The 22585-nt window shown below is 34.2% G+C and overlaps 3 protein-coding genes across 3 annotated transcripts; all 3 read right to left on the reverse strand.

Moving 5' to 3' along the window:
- Positions 1-889: 889 nt before the first annotated feature.
- Positions 890-5947, reverse strand: LOC116013272 (casein kinase 1-like protein 1). Its single transcript, XM_031252939.1, has 14 exons — positions 5668-5947; positions 5516-5556; positions 4548-4617; positions 4306-4454; positions 4128-4223; positions 3965-4035; positions 3010-3071; positions 2851-2914; positions 2687-2771; positions 2479-2605; positions 2284-2366; positions 2138-2201; positions 1858-1976; positions 890-1688 (listed from the first exon to the last, which is right to left on the reverse strand). The coding sequence occupies exons 1-14, from the start codon at positions 5741-5743 to the stop codon at positions 1383-1385; spliced, it is 1413 nt and encodes a 470-aa protein (XP_031108799.1). The 5' UTR covers positions 5744-5947; the 3' UTR covers positions 890-1382.
- Positions 5948-8674: 2727 nt separating this feature from the next.
- On the reverse strand, positions 8675-9653 carry LOC116012120 (EPIDERMAL PATTERNING FACTOR-like protein 3). The gene is made up of 3 exons (XM_031251589.1): positions 9317-9653; positions 9187-9230; positions 8675-9061 (listed from the first exon to the last, which is right to left on the reverse strand). Exons 1-3 carry the CDS (start codon positions 9411-9413, stop codon positions 8861-8863), a joined length of 342 nt encoding a protein of 113 aa, XP_031107449.1. The 5' UTR covers positions 9414-9653; the 3' UTR covers positions 8675-8860.
- Positions 9654-13630: 3977 nt separating this feature from the next.
- Positions 13631-17060, reverse strand: LOC116012118 (IQ domain-containing protein IQM4-like). The gene is made up of 8 exons (XM_031251588.1): positions 16914-17060; positions 16015-16462; positions 15737-15917; positions 15510-15598; positions 15211-15298; positions 14801-15031; positions 14579-14680; positions 13631-14434 (listed from the first exon to the last, which is right to left on the reverse strand). Exons 2-8 carry the CDS (start codon positions 16368-16370, stop codon positions 14000-14002), a joined length of 1482 nt encoding a protein of 493 aa, XP_031107448.1. The 5' UTR covers positions 16371-16462; positions 16914-17060; the 3' UTR covers positions 13631-13999.
- Between the last annotated feature and the right edge of the window lie 5525 nt (positions 17061-22585).

A 22585-nucleotide genomic window follows, 5' to 3' on the forward strand; every position in this document is an offset into this window, starting at 1 on the left:
TTTGGTTGCAATAAGAGAATTAGAAGAGAAAAGAATTGTATTAGAAGAGGAAAAAATTGTAATTTTATAGAAAAAGAATAAGGTGGGAATAAAGTAGGAATTCAAATTTATTGTTTGATAGGAAAGATTAGGATTATTAACGAGGATAATTTGGTTCACACTCTAAACTTTTTTCTAACATATTATGAAATTGCAATTCTTATAGGGAAGTGGGATTTGCAATTTCTCAAATTTAAAAATTGTAATTCAAATTTCGTTGGTAAGAAAGATGTAGAAATTATTAAGGAGGACAATTTGGTTCATACTAAACTTTCTAACATATTGGAATTGGGGAGGTGAGATTTGTAATTTAACTAAATTCTGAAATTTTTCACTTAATTGGAGAGGAATTGTCCAAACACCCATAAAGGCAACAAATTTACATATGAAAATGGAATATATTTAATTATTTATGATCCAAGTCAATAGAAATCCTTATACCAAACCGAATATTGGCTTCAAGATGTGAAGTTCAGGATGCTGATACAAAACTTAAAATCTTTTACTAGCTCTAAAATACCAAAATTAGCGACTTTTCCTATCATTAGCTTAATAAAGCTTACGTGATGAAAGGCAGAGCTAGAGAAGGCTCGATGAAAGAAAAGATTTCATTGGATCAAGGCTTGAAGTAGCTCGTAAAACTTTGTAAAATCGAGACGTATAATACATTTTTATGAACTCATAAAAAATTATTACAATTTCATTGAAAAATATAACATGTCTCACATGAAACAGTTTGACACAGCCTATTTTTAGTCTTTTGGGTTGGTGATGCTGTAGCATTCAATATGATATGAATTATATACAACTCTACCAATTTGACGATATGAGAGGAAAAAAACACAAGAGATAGATAGCAAATAGGAATGCATTATACTCTACAACACAGATCCACAGAAAATACTGGCAACAACCTTGTACACAAGTCTAGGACACAATGTTGAAGGTTTCGGTTTTCAACCAATAGACCACCAAATAGCACTACTAAAGCATATCCTATTTGACATTCAACTCGAAATTTAGGTGTTTTAGGAGGAAAAAGAATACTGTTGGGGGGAATAGCATTACAAAGGCAAATTTACAGTGATGACCAATTAAATGGAATCATCAAAGGGTATGCGAAGTATAAATAAAACATACCACAACAAGCAGCCTGAACCGGCAGGCAGATTTTCCTTCCTGCGTTACCACAATCTGGATCTGTTTATTGGTTTTATATCTTTCCCATAGCACAAATAACGACCCATTGTTACTTAACTTCAAAGAAAATCAACTTTCGGGGGGGCTTCAATTCTACCCAATGTCCGTCACACAATTTACAAGAATGTGAATGTGGCCAGCATTCAATAGGGGGCCTTCTCCTCGTCATCGATGCGCAGAGTTTCTATTCCTTTCAGTGTAGATTCATAGTTCTTTGTGCTAGAAATGTTCCTACCGGATGAAGCCTGCTTGGAGGGGTCAGATGAGCCACCTAGGGGATAACTTCTTTGTCCACTGGAGATTTTCGGTCCAGTCCCTACACTCGCCTCAGGAGTGCGAGAATGCATAGGGTCAGAGTCATTTCCCACAGTCAGTGATTCACGATTGCCCGAGACAGCACCTCGCCTCAACGATCCACTTGTTCTTCCCATAGCGGTGGGGGTCGACAACTGCAAGGTTCATTGAACTAGGTTTTTAACATTTACTTGCATCAGAGACAAAGGCAATAGCAAGATAAGGCTTCATTTTCAACCCTAGAAAGTTCCTTGCCCTCGGAAAACACATCATCTTTCCTATCAATCGGCCTTTAGTCGAACAAAAGTAATTTGGATAACTTACCATAGCATCTTTGCTTGTTGATTCATTACCGATAGGGCTCTTCTGCTTAGATAAGCCAGGAGCTTGCAGAAGTGGTCCAGAACCTCTCCTTCGAGCAGCTTGCCTCCCTTCTTCTTCACCTGCAAGAATAATAACATAAATCATTTGAATTTGAAATTTAAGCAGATATATATCAACAATGTAGACAAAGTATTTCACTATTAAAAATCAGTAGAGACAGGATTGATTATGATTTTCATATATAAAGGTAAACATAGAGAAGGCATATGGCATAAATTACCAGACTGTCGTTCCACATTGACAATTGCAGGGGGAATCCCTGAGCTGGTTCCAGCACCAGCACCCTAACATAAGAAATGGTCAATAACCGTGGAAAATGAGTCCAGTAAATTTAAAATACACAACTGACACAAGTATGCCACTTACAAGAGGACGTGAAGGAGTAGCTGAAATTTGTGACTGCTGATACTTCAAAATAGTCCAATCAAAAACATAGTCAAACTGAAAGCCTGTTAAGAAAAAACAACACAGTAAGATGCCGCTTCCATAAACTTGCCTTTTCTCTTACAAATTACTGTTTTGGGAAGCTTATATACACTATTCTTTAACATTCTTATTAACCTTCACGGATGAAGAGGTCACGAAATATTCTCTTCAGATAAGCATAATCCGGTTTGTCTTCAAAGCGGAGTGAACGGCAGTAATGGAAATATGAAGCAAATTCTGTGGGATAACCTCGACATAAGGCCTAGAAAAAGGACAACAGAGTCATGTTTTTCACAAAACATTGTCAAGGGACAACTAATAATCAAGTTTGCAAATAGATTACCTCAATAGATGTTGACACCTTCTTTTCACTAATTTTCTCATATTTCTGTTTCTTGGTTCCTGCTTTAAGTCCCTGCCAAGGAAGACTGTAATAAATAGATGTCAAAACAGATGATAAGCAAAGCACCAGGAGCCAGAAAAAAATAGTGTGAAAGCAACCATCACCTTCCTCTTAGGAAGTACATTAGTACATATCCAAGAGATTCCAAATCATCCCTCCTGCTTTGTTCTACAATGCATATAAAGTACAGTTTAGTGATGAGAGAAAATAAGAAGAGAATGATATCTACATGCCTACATGTTCCACACAAGCAGAATACTTACCAATGCCAAGGTGAGTGTTCATGCTTGCATATCTTGCTGTTCCAGTCAAATTTTTGTTCTCCCTGCAACATCCAAGATAAGACCACTTATGAGATTACAACACAAAACAATCTACAATTCTACATGCAACATAATGAAGCATAAAAAGCATAGTGCATGCCTGCGTCAGTACATTGTGGGACAGATGAATTGGATAATTAAGAAGTACAAATAAATAACAAGTCCATGTGAAGAAAGGAAATTAATTAATGATGCCATGTCCATAACCAATTACCAATTGATTGGATAGTGGATATGTCAAAATATAAGCACACATGAAGTTTGGTTAAAACCAACCAAAAATGGCTTGAAAGGATAGCACTCATAGCACATTGGGTATATTTAGTTATATCTTCAAATTATATGCACATTTTAAAGGTTAAATCTACAAGAGGCAACTGAAATCTGTACTAGGAGAGGGCTGCACATGTAAAAGAATAGAATTGAATATGTGACAAATTAGAACATAATCTGCATCAAGATCCATCTACTTTAATATAGTGGAGCTTAAAAGGAAGGTGATATCTTGCAATTTAGTGAACAAGCTAGGCACTTCTCCAATGCTATAATAGGGGAATTAAAAAAAAGTAAACTGCCCCTTTCACACCTAAAATCAAGAAAAAATATAAGTGACATCACCCAACCCATTTTTTTAAAAAAAGAATCACAAATTGTAGCAATATATGTTTGTACAGAAGGCATTGGATAACACAATATGGTAGCCTGTCTTCTATGGAAGGGACAAACTGGTAATTATCCATTGTGCAAGAAAAGGGACCTTGGATGTAATAAAAATCTATGTGAAGTATACAACTAACATGAAAAGAAACACAACCAGTTAATTGACAGTAACAATTAATTTTTAATGCAACTGCATTTACATGAACCTAGAAAAAGCAGCTAATTATCAATATACCTGTAAGGAATGTGTTGGTGAGTTGAAGTGTCTCGGTACTTCTTAGCCAGACCAAAGTCAATTATGTAGACCTGCATTGTAGAATAATAGGCCATATAAATATCTATAAACATGTGGATCCAGAGGAAATCCTTGATACAAAAGGTACAAAGAATAGTCAGACCTGATTTGCACGTCTTCCCAAGCCCATAAGAAAATTGTCAGGCTTGATATCTCGATGCAAAAATGACTTAGAGTGTACAAATTCAACACGATTGATCTGTAGAAACATCAGAATAAAATGTCAACAAGTTATTAAGGATATAGAACTGTCCAAAATACATAATGGATTAAAATTTCACCATTTGATCTGCAAGCATCAGAACTGTCTTCAAAGAAAGCTTCCTACTACAAAAGTTAAATAGATCTTCGAGACTAGGTCCAAGCAAGTCCATGACCAGAACATTGTAATCCCCTTCCACCCCAAACCATCTCACATTGGGTATTCCAGCTACAACATAGAATAATCACAATTAGAACCCCAATTATATCAATCATCAAATACCACAGATGTTGATAGAAAACAAACAACAAATTCCATTACTTCCTCCTTGTAAAATTCTGTATAACTTCGACTCATACAGTAACTGAGGATGTTTTGTCTTGACATTTTCCTGCAACCAAAAAATAATAATCAGTTTTGCACTTTGTGGTCACTAAAGGCTCAAACAGTAGTGAAGCATGAAGAAAAAAGTACAGGTCAAGCAATGAAGAACACATCTACATTCCTAGACATGTCCACACACACAGTTGTATAGTGTAAACAGTGCTTTTGACCAAGATTTCAAAAAATAACCAAATAGTGTAAATAGTGCTTTTGACAAAGTCTTCTGTTTTCCAAATGTGACCATTCAGAAGAGAATGTTATTTACATAATACTAAGAGTTGCACATAATGGGTCCTAATTAGGTAATTATGACAAAAATTCTGCATTTGGGTAAAGATATGTTAGAGAAACAAAAATAAGCCAAAAGATTTGCATGACATTCATGTCATACATGCACCTGACAAAGAATCAAACTTTTCCTTTTCCATTAAGGCCCTTAACAGCAAAAGCTTCTCAAATGTGGTAACCCAAAGTTTAGTGGTGGGAATTCAAGCCTTTTGAACTAATATCAGTAACAAATTGCCATTTTAACATGACATTGAGCCTCAGCTCCACATCTCAATTTACTGTTAGTGAGTGTAATTATGCACAAGGTTACACTTCATCTAATTAACTCATTCTACTTCCTCAAAACCTAGAAGACGGTTTAAAATGCATAACATAACTTTGATGGAATAATAAAGCTACAATGGATTCTACTTCCATTTCTGCTGTTCAAGTATCAAAGACCCATAATTCAGATGTAAACTATCTACATACAACACAGTTTCCATATTCAACACAGCTCTGATGCAGATGACTTTAAAGTCAACCCCTTCACAAACGAAGCACACCAACCAAAAGCAATTCATTTGATGCACCATATATCAAAAATTAACTAAATTTCTATTCAAAGAACTACTCACGAGCTTAATTGCCACTTCCTCATTAGTCTGTATATTAGTACCTGCAACAGTCACCCAAAATACGAACTCGATTACCAGCTCAGCCAAAAATACAGTATACAGCAAAACCCTAGAAAAAAATAGAAAATAGAAGTATTCAAAGCAAAACAAACCGAGATAGATCTCTCCGAAGGATCCGCTGCCGATTTTTCGTCCAAGTCGGTACTTGTTACCAACACGGGGCTCCATCAACAGAAGGAGAAAGCAGAAAACACGGCGGGAATACAGAACACAAGCAAGTAAGCTTGTTGTTTGTAGCCAGAGATCTAGGGTTTATTGCTTGTTGGTTTGTTGATTCTTCTGGTTTTATCCTAACCAAACTAGGGTTAGGTTGAAGCAGGAGAGAAGAGGGGAGAGAAAGAGAGTTTTCATGTGGTTTCTCTCTCTATATTTATACATATATGGGATATATGCTTTCCTTTTTTTTCCACTCTCTATATTTAACGGCACTCTTCGTCACATTTCGGTCGTCCAACGAAGCTTGAAAGTGATACTAACGTTGTATCCTACCGTTTTTTTTTTTAGAGTAAATTACCAAAATGGTCCCTCGACTATATCGATTTCACCAATTTGGTCCTACTTATTTTGACTTGGCTAATTCCATCCTTCAACTATCAAAATTTTAACCGTTTTAGTCCTCCGGTCACCAAAGAGAGAAGATGGCGAAGGGAGATAGATTTGATGGAGAATGGAAGAAATTTGAGAGAATGAAAGAAGTAGAGAGCAAGAACAAAGAAAGGGTTGCCGTGAATCGACTCAATTTTTTGCTGCAAAGAAATTTGAGGGTATGAAAAACCCTAACTATCTGTGTCCCAAGCTATTAATATAGGATGCAGATTATATTTAGCGGAGACATGGAATTGCATCCATCCGCCGTGTCGTCACCGTCGAGAAGCATGGAAAGCGCCATCTTTGTTTATTATTTGAGAAGGCCAAAAGAGACAAACTTGTAGTCTCGTAAATCATATTGATCCAAAGCAACAAAAACTCACTAATTAAATAAACCATAAAAATCGGAAAACAACCAAAATCCAAGCATTATCGGAGGAAAGCCAGTCGGTGCTAAGTGAAGTTCCAATAATATCCCTCAAAATAAGCCGTCTAAGTGACCGGAGGACTAAAACGGTTAAAATTTTGATAGTCGAAGGATGGAATTAGCCAAGTCAAAATGAGTAGGACCAAATTGGAGAAATCGACATAGTCGAGGGACCATTTTGGTAATTTGCTCCTTTTTTTTAGGAGTGCTAGTATATTTTACATAAATATATTTTGGTAAAAATTTCATTACATTTTTGTCCTAGATTATTTATAAGTGATAGAACACTTTTTAGTACTTCTTTTACATAACATTTTTTTTGTCCTAATATTATTGTAATGTCCTTAAATACAAGGATATTTCGATCTTTTAATACAAAGTGGGGCTAACCTACTATATTTTTTATTTTTATTTTTCGATCCATTTTATGCGTATAATATATTGAATGAAACATCTCACCTAGCAGAACTCGACAAAATTAACCTAACCAAAAGCGAAAGCGGACTCCATTGAAAATTATACCACAAAATGACCACTTTAAATGTTATTTTAAGTTAAAATTTTCAACATTGAGAATACCTATTACAACTTGACATACCTTTGTAAGTGTATCATGTACAATTTAACATCATCATAAATATTGATAATATTATTTAGGGAAAATGGTAAAATATACCTTCAAACTTTAGTTGAAAAGTCAATTAGCTTCTTAAACATTTTAAAGGTACAATTACACCATTAACATTATTTTGATGCAATGAAACTCAAAAACTGGTTAATGACCTGCTATCACAAGTCATTAGGGTTTCAACCATCCATCGATGAGATTCCAACAAAATTTCAGGCAATAAAGTGACCGACGGCATGTGAACGGTCACCGGTCATGAAGAAGGAAACCGAAGTCGTATTCTCCAGCAGAAGGTGACCACTCGGGGCGCCTTCTACTGGAGAATGCGACCTTAGTCTCTTTCTCCATGACCGACGATCGTTTGCTGGTCACATTGTTGTCGGAATCTCGTCGGTTGATTGTCGATATTCTAATGACAAATTTTTGGGCTTCATTGTATCAAAATAAATTATTGATGGATGTAATTGTACATTTAAAAAATTTAGGAGGCTAATTAACTTTTTAGATAAAGTTTGATGACTTATTTGACTATTTTTCCTATTATTTATGAACTAATGAATAATATGTTGACATCATTGGTCCATTGTCCTCTTTGCTCCCAATTCTCTCATGCATTCATGATTTCTATTTTTCACGCTTCAAGGACTTATGTCGCATGCAGTATATATTTGCTACTTTAAATATCACATTCTTGAATATGAAGTTTTGGAAATGAATTAATATCACAACCACATATATTAAGCAGTTAAGCACAATGACAAATACTTGTATAAATTGAATAATTACTCGTTTGAACATAACGTTGTGTCCCACATGGCTATTGATGAAAGTATAAACAAATATATAAGGTTTGGGTCAATCAAACACTAATGAACTAATTTTTGTGGTGTAATTACGGTTTGGGTTTATATCAATACCCTTTATTTTTAATTTCTCTCACTTCCCGTACTCAAAAGTTTGCATTTAATTAGTTCAAAATGTTTAAAGCTTGGTGGATCAATTGAGAGCATATGTCCACGGGGGCAAAACATTCAGGTTAGAGTTACAAATATCACATTCATAGACACCCCCAATCACACATAGCAAATCCAATTTGGGTTCAGTCACGGAGACAGTGTTGTTACATTCCGCTTCGTGTCACTTGCAATGTTCCAATACTTGTCATCTCCCAGTAACATATGGGACATACACAAAAGTTATATTTGGCAAGGTGAAGTTTGTAAAATTTTCACAGTTTACTAATTTTACATTACGTGGATAAGACTAATCACTCAAGTATGGGGTCGAGCTCTATTGAAAAATAGTTCTTACAAAAACGTTATTACACACGAGATCAGATCAAACTTTTGATCCATCTCATTCTTAAATGGTTTAATTTAAAGCAATTGCTTTTGTTGAAAATTTGATACTTGAAATGCCAATAAGATTGAGTTTTATAGGGATTGGAATTGTTATTTGAATTGATGAAAGCAAGAGGACAGTGGACATACACATAGATGCAATAATTACAAGAGAAAAAACAAAAAGTTGACAGGATGAAGTAAAGAGGGGAGGGTCCTAGCTAGCTAGGCTGCCATTGGTGAAGTACACAAATAATCAAAAGGAAAATCAGATCATATCAGAGCTAGGATTTTAATTTAACCTATGGCTCAAACACAGCAGTCCCACACTTGCATTTCCACCCTTCTGGCTCATAATTTGCATACTGCACTCCCATATGCCCTCTGCTACTAGTAGTTGGTACTTGAATGGCCACGCATGGCTTACACCTCCCACATCTGTGCTCACAGTTTGGTGGCCTTGACCCAAGTTTGCTCAGCCCCCCTTCCATCATTTCCCCTCCCTAAAACCACACAAATTAATTGTTAGTTCAAAATGCGGCCCGACCCCCGGGTTGAATAGTACGTGTCATAGCGTTAATGAAACTCGAACTAAATTTGATCCGTACAACATGACATTTGTATGCACCTGGATGGGGTCGAAAACAGCTCGAGGAGAATCCAAAATCTGAGCTGTAAGTAAAACAAGAAAAATCAAATTTATGATAGATAGATAAATGAATGAAATTTTGGTTTGGGGGAGGAATTGAAAGGCTTACTTTTGTGAGGTGCCAAGAAGGGCCTCTTTGCTGCACAAACCAAACTTAGAACATGCAGTGTAGCTGCTAAAAAGCAGCAATATCTTCTGATCTTCATTTTATACTACAGAAAGCTTTTCAAGTGGCAAGAAATGATTGTTGGGCTTGTGTATTATATACAGGGGGGAGAGAGAGAAATTGGAGAGTGTGAGAATTGAAGGAAGTACAGTGGAACAAGAAAGCCACCATTGACTAATCAATAGAATCCATATTCATGCAGTGCAGACATTCTTGGACTTGTGTTTCTATGTTTGAGTTCTGAGGATTCTGTTTTCTGCCCTTTTGTCAAAGAGTGGACTTGAGACTACTCCTGATGGGTCACTTGAAAGCTCAAAACTGATCTTAAATGTATGTGAGAGATAATATTACTCCTGCACAATAACAAGTATTTGTACCCTCTGTACCTGCACACATTTATTACCATCAAAAGAAGCATAAATTTGTATAAAACAGTTGCAGCGTTTGGGATTCCAGCGGTTTGGAGCAAAACGCTGCTCCAAAAGGCTGGCTTACCAGACAACATTAATATAATGGCGTTTTGACTATTAATAACTGATCAGTCAAAATTTTGACGGATCTGCAGTTTACCAAATATGTCCAGTATCATCACAATTAACAAAAGAGATCATTCACACTGTTTCCATGGACTCAAGTAGTAAATTGCCAAACTTGTTCTTCTTCGTTTTTCTGTCTTTGTTCTTGATCTCTCGCTCTCGGTTTCTTTAATGGGTTATATTAAAAACTAGGATATGTGGTTGTTGGGTAAGATGTTGGACCAGTAGGCATAGGGGGGTTTTGGTGTGAGAAGAGATGACAGTTGGAACAAGTTGGATTCATTTAATCATTTTTTTCACTAAGTCCACATGAAGCATTCTCAAGATGGATTAGTTGTCATCTTTTTAGTTTTCTGGGACACTGCTAAACTACCAGCTAAATGGAACATGATCTGTTGTGGAAATTGATTCAGTTTGACCACTTATTCAACACCCAGGCCCAGTCTATGGATGGAACAAGAATATTCTCCAAAAAATATTATTATTAAAACATTAAAACAATATATATACTATCTACTAAAATTCACAACTTGATTTTATAAAATCTTGCAATATTATCTTATACTAACTATGCATTTTTATTGATTAACTGCCAAATCAAGAAACTCCTTAATTTTAAAATCATCTGATTATGCCATATATATATCATAGAGTTCAATCATTTCTTTGTATCATGTGCATCATACAATTGCAGACCATTAATCTTTGCTCAGTGGAGTGGACTTGATCATGCAAAGAGAGCCATTGATCATATTTCAAAAGTTTTTTATAATTCAATAATAATTACATAATAAATGCACAATCAAAGCAAATCTCGTACCATTAAACCAGTCATTTGTTTTCCTGTTTTTAGGCATTCCTGATTGATGCTTTTTGCAGTTTTGCTGACATAATTCTACAGCTCCATCCTACTATTTTTGTATTCTACTATGCTAGCTGTGCTCTATAACTCTACATGCCTGTACCCTTTTCATTCAATCAAATCCATTTTCACATAAGAGCATTTTTCATTTTTTTTAATAAAAAAACAGTTCCATTAAAAAAATCCAAAGATAAAATATTATAGATAAAGTCGGGAGGATTTGAAAATCACTCCAAACAATCAGACATAGAAACGGACGGCCTAGCAACGGTATGAATTGTCTGGTTTGGGAATTAGTAAAAGAAACTACAATTTGAGAGAGAAATCTCTTAACAAGTTTTTAATATCACGAAGAACCAAATGAAATGATGAATCCCCGTTTGGTGTGCGAAGACCTTGAACTACTTGTAAAGAATCAGTTTCAATTTGTATGTTGTCAAATTCTTTGCTCCTTCAGACAAGATAATCAAGATTATATTTGTTTGGAAATATAAAATTCTTATATTTGGTTTAGATTACGTAACTTTTTCTAAGTATTAATGGAAGAAAAAGACTCCATCTATCATCTATGCTAATTCTGAAGTATTAATGGAAGAAATAAATTGTAAAAAGTGACTTTTATACTCTACTATAAAGTTAACTTATGAGTGGAGATTTAATCTCAATTTAAGTATCACTCAATTGAATCATTGCTCACTCGTTGAAAAACCAACGCTAACTGCCGCCAACACTTCAAACTCTTATCAGCACCAGGCAACTAGTCATTTTCTCCTAGCCGGTTTTATTCTAAACCATACCAAGCATCATGTAATCCTTTTCAAGGTCGCTCCCTCCATTAGGTTAGCATTAAACAAGTAGACAACTCAGCTCTATATGCGATCACGGTCTTGAAAAATGGCAAACTGGAAAGCTTGAATTGGATTTTATTATCATTGCTTTTTGTGAATTCTATTTTCAATTTTTAAAATAATCCAAATGCAACAATTAATTTTGTTTTTTGACATTTTTTCATTCTGCAAATTTTAAACCATGGTTATATCAAATATTTAAACTTTTAAAGTTAAACTAAAAGAAATTAAAATAATTTTGAGTTTGCACTTAATTTTACCAAGATTATGTTGTCTAGGACATATTTTATCAAAATTTTTATAATAATTAAAGTCCACGTAGTTCTCTTACTTAATTTTTTTATGATATATTTTTTTAAGAGTCATTGTTTCTCCTTTGGTAGTATCATCATCATCATTTTCGGTTTGAAACCGAAGTTGGTGATTCCTGTTCCTAATTTTATTAAATCTAAACTGAAACCTTTACATTCGGTTTAGTTTCTATCGTGCACGATTTTGTTTGAACCGGATAGTTCGAATCAAACCGTGGTCATCCCTACTCCACTCTAGATAACTTTCACTTCAGACTCTTATTGGTTCTCTCTAAACCTTATCAAGCCGAGCATACATCTTTTAGGTAGTCATTTTTCGCCACACATTGTCCTCTCAACGAGAGAACTAAACAATAGTACAGTGAAGATTTGGCTCTAACTTAAGTATCATTCCACAATCTCATGGAATAAATTTAAAATCGTATCATATTTAATAGCTCACAAATTCTTCAACGGGGTTATGCATGTGTAAAATGTAGTGTCACAACATGATCAATTTGATACGTTTCTAATATGTATCGAATTAAGTCTTTACTGATTGTTGTTGGAGCAATCTAGAGGAGTGGAATATATGGGGTGGAGACAAATGAAGTGTTAGCCGTTTAATGAGTAAAGGCAGAGTGCAGAAGGAGATGAGAATCTAGACAGTGTGCCTGTAGCCTAAATCTGTGTATACACACAAATAGCAAATAGGTCACTGTTTCATAGGCTATGGTGCATTTTCCTATTCCCTATTATGTAGTCAGACATGAAGACTGCCTTACTTTCTGTCCCTCATTTTTTCTAGGTCCTCTTTGGGCTGGCTCTCTGCACCATGACTGTGACTTGATTTGATCATTCAATCTGCATCTGCAAAGCCTGCTGTGTACTTGCCCTGCATGTGTATTCAACCTGCATTTCCATTCCCTTTGTGTTGGGATTTAGAGGATTAAGTAAATAGTAAAATGTATTTAATCAATTTACAAATTCATCAAAATCGTTGTAAATTAGTGTTTGAGAATCAAATCTTACATCTTGCAATTGTTAATCGAGTGAAATTATTGACTCTTATTGGTAATTGACTTTCTTATCAATTTTTTTTGCAGTGATTTTGTTTTTCATATTAAGAGAGAAAAAAACATTTGCTTTAAGTGCTGGGGAATTACGTCAGACCCAAACCGAGCTGGGATCACTGACAATATGTGTTATGCTCGACTTGATTTAACCTTGTATAGTAGCTATGTCGGACCTAGGTTAAGGATGGGCATCTTTGACAGTACAATCACCTACGCGTGCGTTCATTTGTCTTGTTCAATTAGCATTGATTAGTGAAACTCGAACATATGACATGACCAGTCAGTCAGTCACCTCACCTGTTACCTGGTCGTCACATGTCGATTAATATAAGAAGGTCGACATGTGTCTCTTGGAATGTCCTATAAAGGGCATTATGGGCTCCGTGGAGAGGGTCCTTTTTTCCTTTCCAAATTCTAAGAAAGATTCCTAGAAGGGCTTGGTGATCTTCTGCATGTAGTATGCTAAATAGATTGACTGGCCTGGACAAAATTTAATAAAACCTCTCAGTATCCAACCCTTCTTAAGTTATTTGTATATACATTATCAATAAATAAATTTATCTTAACATCTTGAATTTTTTTTTTTACTTAAATATATACCTCGAATCTTTGTAAGTTTTGAACAACAAATTTCAGATAGCTATATATATGCAAAAGAAACAAAACAAAATTATTTCATTACAATTGTTACCAAGGGGATGCACATATACAAGGCTCAACAAGTCACCTTTTGTAACAGTAAGAACTAATTACAAATTTGCTACTTATTAGAGACCTACCAACTAGACTTTGTTCAAAAGGGGGAAAAATTGAAATCAAAGAATCAATCAAAATTCTAAGCTCCAAAGAAAAAGGAGCCAAGAGAGAATGGCACATGTATAATAGACAAAACTTGAATGAATGAATGTAATGATGAAGATTTGTGTTAGTTTGTTGCTCTGTGTGATCTTCTCTGTTTGTTGAAGGTCAGATTAGGAGCACCAGAGGTGCTAGCGAGCCGTGGATCCATTCTGGTTAAACGACGGCAGTCCTTGGCGTCCTAGGACTAGGCAGCCCCATGTATGCGAGGCGAGGGGATAAACGCACCTTGGGGCTCGGGCGTGGTGACGGGATTGGACCATAGTTGATGAACCCGCCATTAGCCACCCGAGGCGACAGGTTGACTTGCTCGAGTGCCCGGAATTGTACTTCTGTTGGGTAGTCCCGGACACAGCCAATGCGCGGCCCTACCCCGGTACACCACTTGTAAGACATATGTTTAGCCAAGCTAAATGCTGGTGGCTTCTTATTAGCCTTTCTTCCACTTTTGTTATCTGCAACTGAATCATCTGCGCTCGAGGTGCTTTCCTCTTTGGATGATTCAGTGGTAGACAGATCCTCGGTTTTCTTTCCACTCGAGCCCTCGTCAGCCTTCGTGAATGAATACGAGTCATCATCAACCGCGCATCTCTGATAAAGGATAACAAAAAAGAGCGTTATTCAACTGGACTGTAATGCACATAGGCTGATAGGCCAAACCAGACTAAAGGACTGAATCCAATCAATTAGCCAGTTTAACTCATGACCTTATAAATACAAAGTTTAATGTTTTACCTTAACATTTGAAAGATCTATATTGTGTTCCTCGAGGAAGCTAATGAATTCTTGGAAGTTCTCTTCGGTTGGATGATAGTGACCGCTGTAAGGCCAAATAGCCTGCAAGAAACATCGAAAAGAAACTCGACTGATGAGTAATGATCTTTGCAAGTCTGCAGTTAAGCTGACAATATCGTACAATTCGTTATTGTATTCATCAGTGATGAGTATATGTTTTACCTCGAGAACACCGCCATGAGCAACCAGTCTTCCAGCCGCCGTGATGGCTGCACCAGCTAGAAAACTCGAATGCTGGAATTCGCCTTTCTTCTTCTGTCCTATGTACAGCATTCTCGATGTGCTGAGGACAAAAATCCACTTCGAACCCTCTACCGTCTCCACAAAGCAACCGCTTTGTTTATACACAAGCTTCCCGTTTTCAATAATCACTTCATACGATTCTCGCTCTTTCTGGAACATAAAACAACGAGAGCAAAGATCAGCCAACGCAATATCATACCCTCGTATCGATCAAGAAGTCGATAGAACAATTGAAATGAAAACAAAGAAAGTTTTGTTTTGAAATAACTTCTGGGCTTAAAACTTAAAAGCAGTTTCATATCACAGTCTGATGATCATTGTAGACTTACCGGCCCAAGATATTGAATGCGTTGACGCTGCAACTTGCTCCTCGGGCACTTCTCGAGATTAATTTCTTTCCCAACTCCTACATCCAACCTTCATAGAGCAGATTTAATAATATCAGATGACGAGCTCAATAGTATGTTTGGTCAAGTTATAGGAGAGTAGAGAAAACGAATCTAGCTCGATTTAAGTTACTAGCTATGCACTAAAATCCTCAACTCGTCTATTTTTCAAGAAATCTCGGAATTAAGACAAAATTTTCATTTAGTTCCGCAATCTAGAAAGATCAAAGAGTAAATCTTACCAGTAGAAGAAAGGTTGTGAGCTTTCACTTTTAAACCACACGTCGTAGTAGATATGCAAATTGTGCCCGTATCTATGTTGTGGATCAATCTGAGCACACAAAACAAAAACGCATTCATGTTAGCGGAATATATTGAGTGCTGATTGAGCTTCTGTTTAAAGTCGATAAAAGCATCTCTATTAAATAAGAACACTGATCAAATAGAGGGGATTGATCAAAAGACTTACAGCTTCGAGCCAATGCTGTAAGGCCAATTTTTGTGCTTTCTCATCCTTGGACAATCCCTTTCCAACTTTAGCCACTCGTGTACGAGCCCTGGCCCAACGAGAAACAGCAGTCTCGGGTTTTTTAACATCGAAGAAGGAAACAGAACTCCGCTCAAGTGCTGCAAAATCCAACGCTTTCCACCTAAATCAATCAGACCAAACATCTTAGTTAGCTCAAGATTTGCATACACAAACAAGTTTTATGGCTCGACGTTGAAATTGTGTCACAACACACATACCATAGCTCCTCGGCCACGACTGCACAATCTGCAAGGTTCCTCCTGATCCTGTAACTCTTGTACACTTTCTGCAGCTTCACTGCAGCAGCATCGAGCTCGCTGACAGGGCGAGGGGACGAGAACATAATTGCAGGCGAGGTAGGCGTTTTAGCACTCGTTGCATTATCCGATTCTCCCCCCGATCTTTTGAAGTCCTGAACGAGATCCTTGAAAGTAAGGTTTCTTAGGAGCATCACCTGGATAGGTTCACAATGCCTTACACTAATCGAATTCTTCCTTGCCATCTTCTCCGGCCCATTCGACTCAACAACAGCCCTAGAATCTATCCCTTCATAGCTGCTAGCTTTTACAGTCATCTCTCAACTCAATTCTCACCACTATATAAGAAGATCAAGATTCTTTTCTCTCAACAATACCTCAATGAATTCAAGGCCTTTTAAGTTTTAACCTGCAGATTTAAAGCTCCATGTTAATACAAGATTTCCCAGAACTAATCCAAGATTATTGCCCCTAATTTAACTCTAATTCCTACAAAATACCATTAATCCACCATCTCATAATCTTAAGTTCAACTCACAATGAAATAAGAAATAGCCCACAAATTTTTCTTATAAGCTATTGAATCAATTCACCATTAAAACCCCACCAAAATGCAGAAAAATACAGCAAGAAATCACAGAAAAATAAACCCAAAAAGAACAAAGAAATCCAATATTTTTTTTTAATAAACTATTGAACCAATTCACCATTAAAACCCCACCAAAATGCAGAAAAATAAACCCATAAAGAACAAAGAAATCAAAGATTTTTCGTGTAAGTCAATGAATTGATTCACCAACAAAAACCCAAGAAAATGCAGAGAAATAAAAGGTGAACAGCAACCACTATGAAACACCAACCTGCAAATAATGGAAGATCAGAGCTTTGACAAAATTTTCTTGTTTTTTCACTGTTTGATCACAAGTTATAACCTTTTTGAACAGTAGAAGCTACAAAGATGTTTATGATTATTATTATGATATGAAATGATGACCAACTGATATTGCACCCCTCAGGCCCTCATTGCTATATATACAAAGACAGAACACGTAGGTTTTGGGAAAAAATTAAAGACCAAATCTTAAAATAAGGAAAAAAAAATGCCGAGTCTAAGGAGACCTTGAAGTACCCAAACAGCACGTGGACTGGGAAACAATACACTGTTATTTGAATTCTTGTCCCTACACACAATTTTACAGAGAAGTTTCTGGCAAATTGTTGAAATGGGAACGCGAAAAATAAATGAAAAAGGAAATCATGACTGGGATTATATAAGTTTCAAACGCACGAGGTGGTTACTTTGATCCGTTCAAAGCTTTAAATTTTTGAACTACTTTTTTCTTGGAATAACGCAAGAAAGCTTTGCTCGTTTCATAGTCTCTTTCTTTGACAATGAATATTCCATAAACTTTTTTTTTTGTCAAAAGAAATATGGATAGTATATGATGTTATTGATATAAGAAAATTTTATAATATTAATAAAAATGTTATTTTTCATTACTATAATTAATTAGTATTCTTGTAGTCTTATTTGACATGCTTACTATTCATTGGTCAAGTTAAATATTTTTTTGGCTTATTTTTAAAATTATTTTTAATACGAAGTACCATAATGTGACGTTATTATTGCTGTTATTTTAATTAACAATGAGGGGCTATTAAAAAAAAAAAAAGAACAAAAAACTTGATACTTTTTAGATCAAGAAATACTGCACCCATTACCCATGTGATCATCGGGGAACACTTTCTACCGAGATTTCAGTGGGGCTTCATGCACTTTAAATTATTATCATGACCAAGAGACAACTTAACAAGAACATTCTCAACTAGTTATGTTATTTGAACACATGATTCACTTTGAACATGCCGTATTATTTATCTTTAAAAGTAAACATTATTTATTTTTATTTAGCATTTGTAAATTCATCTGCCCATCATGAATTAAAAATAAAATCCAAATAAAATAAGGATGTGTCAAGAGTAAATATTAAAAAAAAAAACATTTTTTAGGGAATGCAGCATTGCAACATTTCTTTAAGGTAAGAATTTTCCTAAAATATAAAATTTCCATAAAAGCTTTACCCCTTGTCCCTTTCTATATAAGCTCCTTTCTTTTTGGGGTGACTTTTTTATGGTTACTATTTTTTATTATTATAATATTTAAATATATAATTTTAGAAAAAAAAATATTCTTTATCAGCAACAACAATATCATATGTTAAAAATATTAAGGGAGCTTGATTCTTGCCAACATCATTTCGTTGAGCCTGTCACAAAATATATTCATAGAGTGCTTTACATCTCTTGGTCTTGTTTGGTAAATAATTAGTCTATCAGTCAATTTTGGCCTATTTGACCATTATTAGTTGTTTGAATTGGTTAAAAAATCAATATAAGTATTGGTTAATAAACTTTTTGTAACTCCAAAATAATACATTTCAAAATGCTACTTAAAGCAACCTTTTCAATTAGTCATTAGAGAAAATAAATTATAACAGCTAATTTACCAAACATTTTTCTACAATCAGCTAATATTATCAATTAATTATACATTCTAAACAGGGCCTTGTTTGGTTTGCAGTTCACAATAGCGGAATTTACCCACTAAACACCCTTGGATGGCTATAGATTTCACTCGTCGCCCAAACAAAAGGATAGTGATTACCTTATAATTTGATAAAACTAAATGAATGCGTTTAATTTTATTTTTTTCAAATTTCAAAATATATTGCACCTTAATTATTTTTAATAGTTAACAATATTATGATCGTATAAAAATGACTTTTAGAATCTCTATTTGCTAATAATAAATAATTTTTGAATTAAAATGAAACTCTATTTACTATTATAAAAGCTACATTATTCTTGCTCTTAGAGTTGTAGTGGTAAAAACTCAAAAAGAGATTTTTAATAGACAGGCGGGGCGTTTGATTGGAAGGAATGAATTAAAAGGAAAATAATTGTAATTTGGTCGGAAAAGAATAAAGTGGAATAAAATAGGAATTCAAATTACATTGTTTGGTATGCAAGAATATAATTACAGAGAATTAAAAGGGAATAAGTGATATAATAACTTAAATGCCGTTGTGTTGTAATAATAATAATAATAATAATAATTATTATTATTATTATTATTATTATTGTTATTATTATTAATCTTTCTTTGTAACTTAACAATGCGTGCAATGATGAATACTAGCGTAGGCCAACTTGACAAGTAGGGCAAAAATATCTTGACAATCAAAATTTTCTCCAAATTCAACACTGAATTCGAATTATTAGGGGATGTCCCTGAGTTCTAATCCAACAAATTGAGAGAATTACAATTGTCTACAATTAAACACTATAATTGGAGACTCAAAGAATTGTGTTGTAATTACAATTCAATTCATGTCAACTAAACACGCCATTTAGCATTGGAGAGAGAAATAAAAATCAATTTAGCAACCATCCTACTTAGATGGCGCGGGAAAGACATACACCATTAAGCGTGCGATTGGCTTCACCTTAATCACTTTTTTTTTTTCCTAAAAAATAGTACACAATAATTCGAATTTTTGTTTTCTCTCGTCAATCTCTCTTCCAATTATGCAAAATTTTAACAAATTAAAAAAGCTATAGCAGTGAGGGAAACATTAAGCTAGATGAAGGAGCTTTATTATGATCATATACCGATTATCTCCTTAGTGATTCAAAGCTTAAATGCCATTGAAGGAAACTCTTATTTTTATTTAGTCATTAGACATATAAAAAAAAAATCTTATTGAGGAATTTTTTTATGTGTTTGTAACTTTTGCTAAACTATTTGCGAATTGGACAGTCCATGAGTTAACTAAGCAGTTCGTTTTTATGTCTAGTTGTACAAAGTGACTTTCTAATCCCCTCTTATCATTTGTAACGTCTTATCTTCGAATTTGAATTAATATATGCCTTTCTTTAAAAATAAAAAATAAAAATCAATGGTACCTTTATATGGTCAAATATAGTAAGCTCTGTTTCCTAAGAGGTATGTATATTGCATATAGATTATGTAAGTGTGTATGTATAGATAATTTTATAAATATTCGTACGGAGTACTATTGTTTTGACTAAGATTTTATGGGGTTTGTAAAAGTCAACTACTTGTGTAAAAGTCTATAGTCAGGTTCACGAAACGCGCCCAACACGGCTAGCCGGCTACAATAACAAATCTAAACCACGTACTGCCAGGTTTGTTCTGACGTCTACGGTACACTTAACAATCATGAAACACCGCTAAAAAGTAAAAACCGTAACCTCTTTTTAATATATATATATATATATGCTCCCCTTAGGCCTTCATCAATAGTTAAACATGAGTGTAATTTTTGAGAAGTTTTTATAAGTATGATTAGGAAAGAGAAAATGAGGGTGGAGGAAAAAAATAAAAATAAAAAATAAAACAAAACAAAAAAACTTTACAAAAAATGTGACTTACGTGCCCAGGCGGGCGCGTGAACTGCACCTTACGCACAGTGAGGCACAGTTCTCTTCTCACCTGGGGCCCACCACGTCAGCTTAAGAACCCAAGCTTACAGGAGAAAAAACACACCAAAATCACCTCTTTCCATTTGTTAAAAACACTCCTCACCAATTTTGAGGTATGAAAAAACTAAAAAAAAAAACCCCCTTTTGGGGAAGGCCTTATATGCCAAATCCCCGAGCATGAGTATAATTGTTAGGCCAGTTCTCAATAGGTCTAACATGAGCGATTGCACAAGACTCCAATTTTTAAGGGCCCCATATTTAGAAAAAATTACTCCGTATATGTATATATAGTTTACTGAGAGATTGCTTAAAGGGATTTTATCGAAAGAAAATATATGAGCAGTGAGTATATTGAATTCATTGAAACATATGAATTGTTTTCCAAATGCTACTATTGCATATCGAATATTATTGACTATCCCAATTATTATTGTCTCTGCAAAAAATGAATTTTTTTTTGAATACAACTGACTCTATTACATTGTAGTATCTGTTCATTGTTATTAGACATCTTGATTACACTTATAATATAAATTTTCCTACATTCTATAATAGTAATTTAATACTTAAATTTATAACATGTGTTTTCTTTAGCTTTTATAATGAATTACAAATTTAAAGAATTATTTAACTTGATTAATTTTTTTTTTGAAAACAACTTGATTAATTAATTTACATGAAAAAAAAGAAAAAGATATTTATAATGTCAATATAGAAAATGTGTGATTTATAATGTGTTTTATATTCAAAACCATTTATCCAATTAATTATGTCTCATATTTTGTATCGCATTTTGAAGTATATCTTTTGATTTCTCTTTCCTAGTAAAAAAAAATAATTATTCCTCCCATATTTGTAAGTTTTGTTTTATACTTTTTTTGAAAGATTTTATAAATTTTTATTAATAATTAATTTATTTTTTATTATAATAACAATGTTATTGTTTGTAATTAAGCTTATTTGATTTTAAATAGTAATGCCAAATCCTTGTGGTCTAGTGACACCTGGTTGCACTCCCATATGAAAGGGGTGAGTTTGAGTCTTAATGGAAGCGATATTGGCTCTTTGTGTCGGTAGTACTCAAAAAATAGTAATATTTATTTTAATAAATCAATAATTATTATGATTTATTTATGAAGGCATTAAAAGAGATAATTGTCACTTGTATACCAAAACTCAATTTTACTATGATAAGATGGACTTAATTTATATACTTATTTGAACAGTACAGTTGACTTGATCCATAATGTATGCTAATTTATATGATCTTCAAATTCGTACAAATTGTTATAGAAACATTAAATAATGCAAGTGTTGATATTTCGTGTCAAATAATTTGTCCTGGAAGTTGAACAATCTATTGACATTATCATCATTATTTTTTTGTTATTATAAAAATTCATTATATCCTTGATTATACTTTATATTTAATAAAATTATTATTCAATTAATAAAATAAAATGATACAATATATTGTTTTTGTTAGACCACAAGGTGTCCTAAACAGCCTTAATTGTAGGAGGAACCTCTCTTAAGAGATGAGTGACGAGAGTGCACAACCACTCACACCAATTCAATCAAGTTGGTTTACAATTTTGTTAACTATATCCGAACAGTAGTAGTAGTAGTAGTATTATTATTATTATTATTATTATTATTATTATTATTATTACATAATAATCTAGAGCTTTCATTATCAACGTACATTTTAATATATACTCATTATTAATTTGACATTTAATGTTTTTTCAACTGAAAAGAAAAAAAGAAAAAGGAAAAGGAAAAAATGAGCTTAATATATTCATGTCGGTCCAATCTTGTAATGGTCATTAAAATCGCCTTGCGCCGCAGGTTGCCTCCCAACCACACCAAAGAAGAATTTGTCATCCATGCATGCATCATTAATTAACAACACAACATTATACAATAATTAATTAATTATTTAATGGCATTTTAATAACTCAAGTTGGCCATACTATGCAATAGCAGTGGTAGAGTTTGAAATTTTAAATAGGGAGTCAGAGCT

Source organism: Ipomoea triloba, chromosome 3 (genome assembly GCF_003576645.1).
Source record: "Ipomoea triloba cultivar NCNSP0323 chromosome 3, ASM357664v1".
NCBI lineage: Eukaryota > Viridiplantae > Streptophyta > Magnoliopsida > Solanales > Convolvulaceae > Ipomoea > Ipomoea triloba.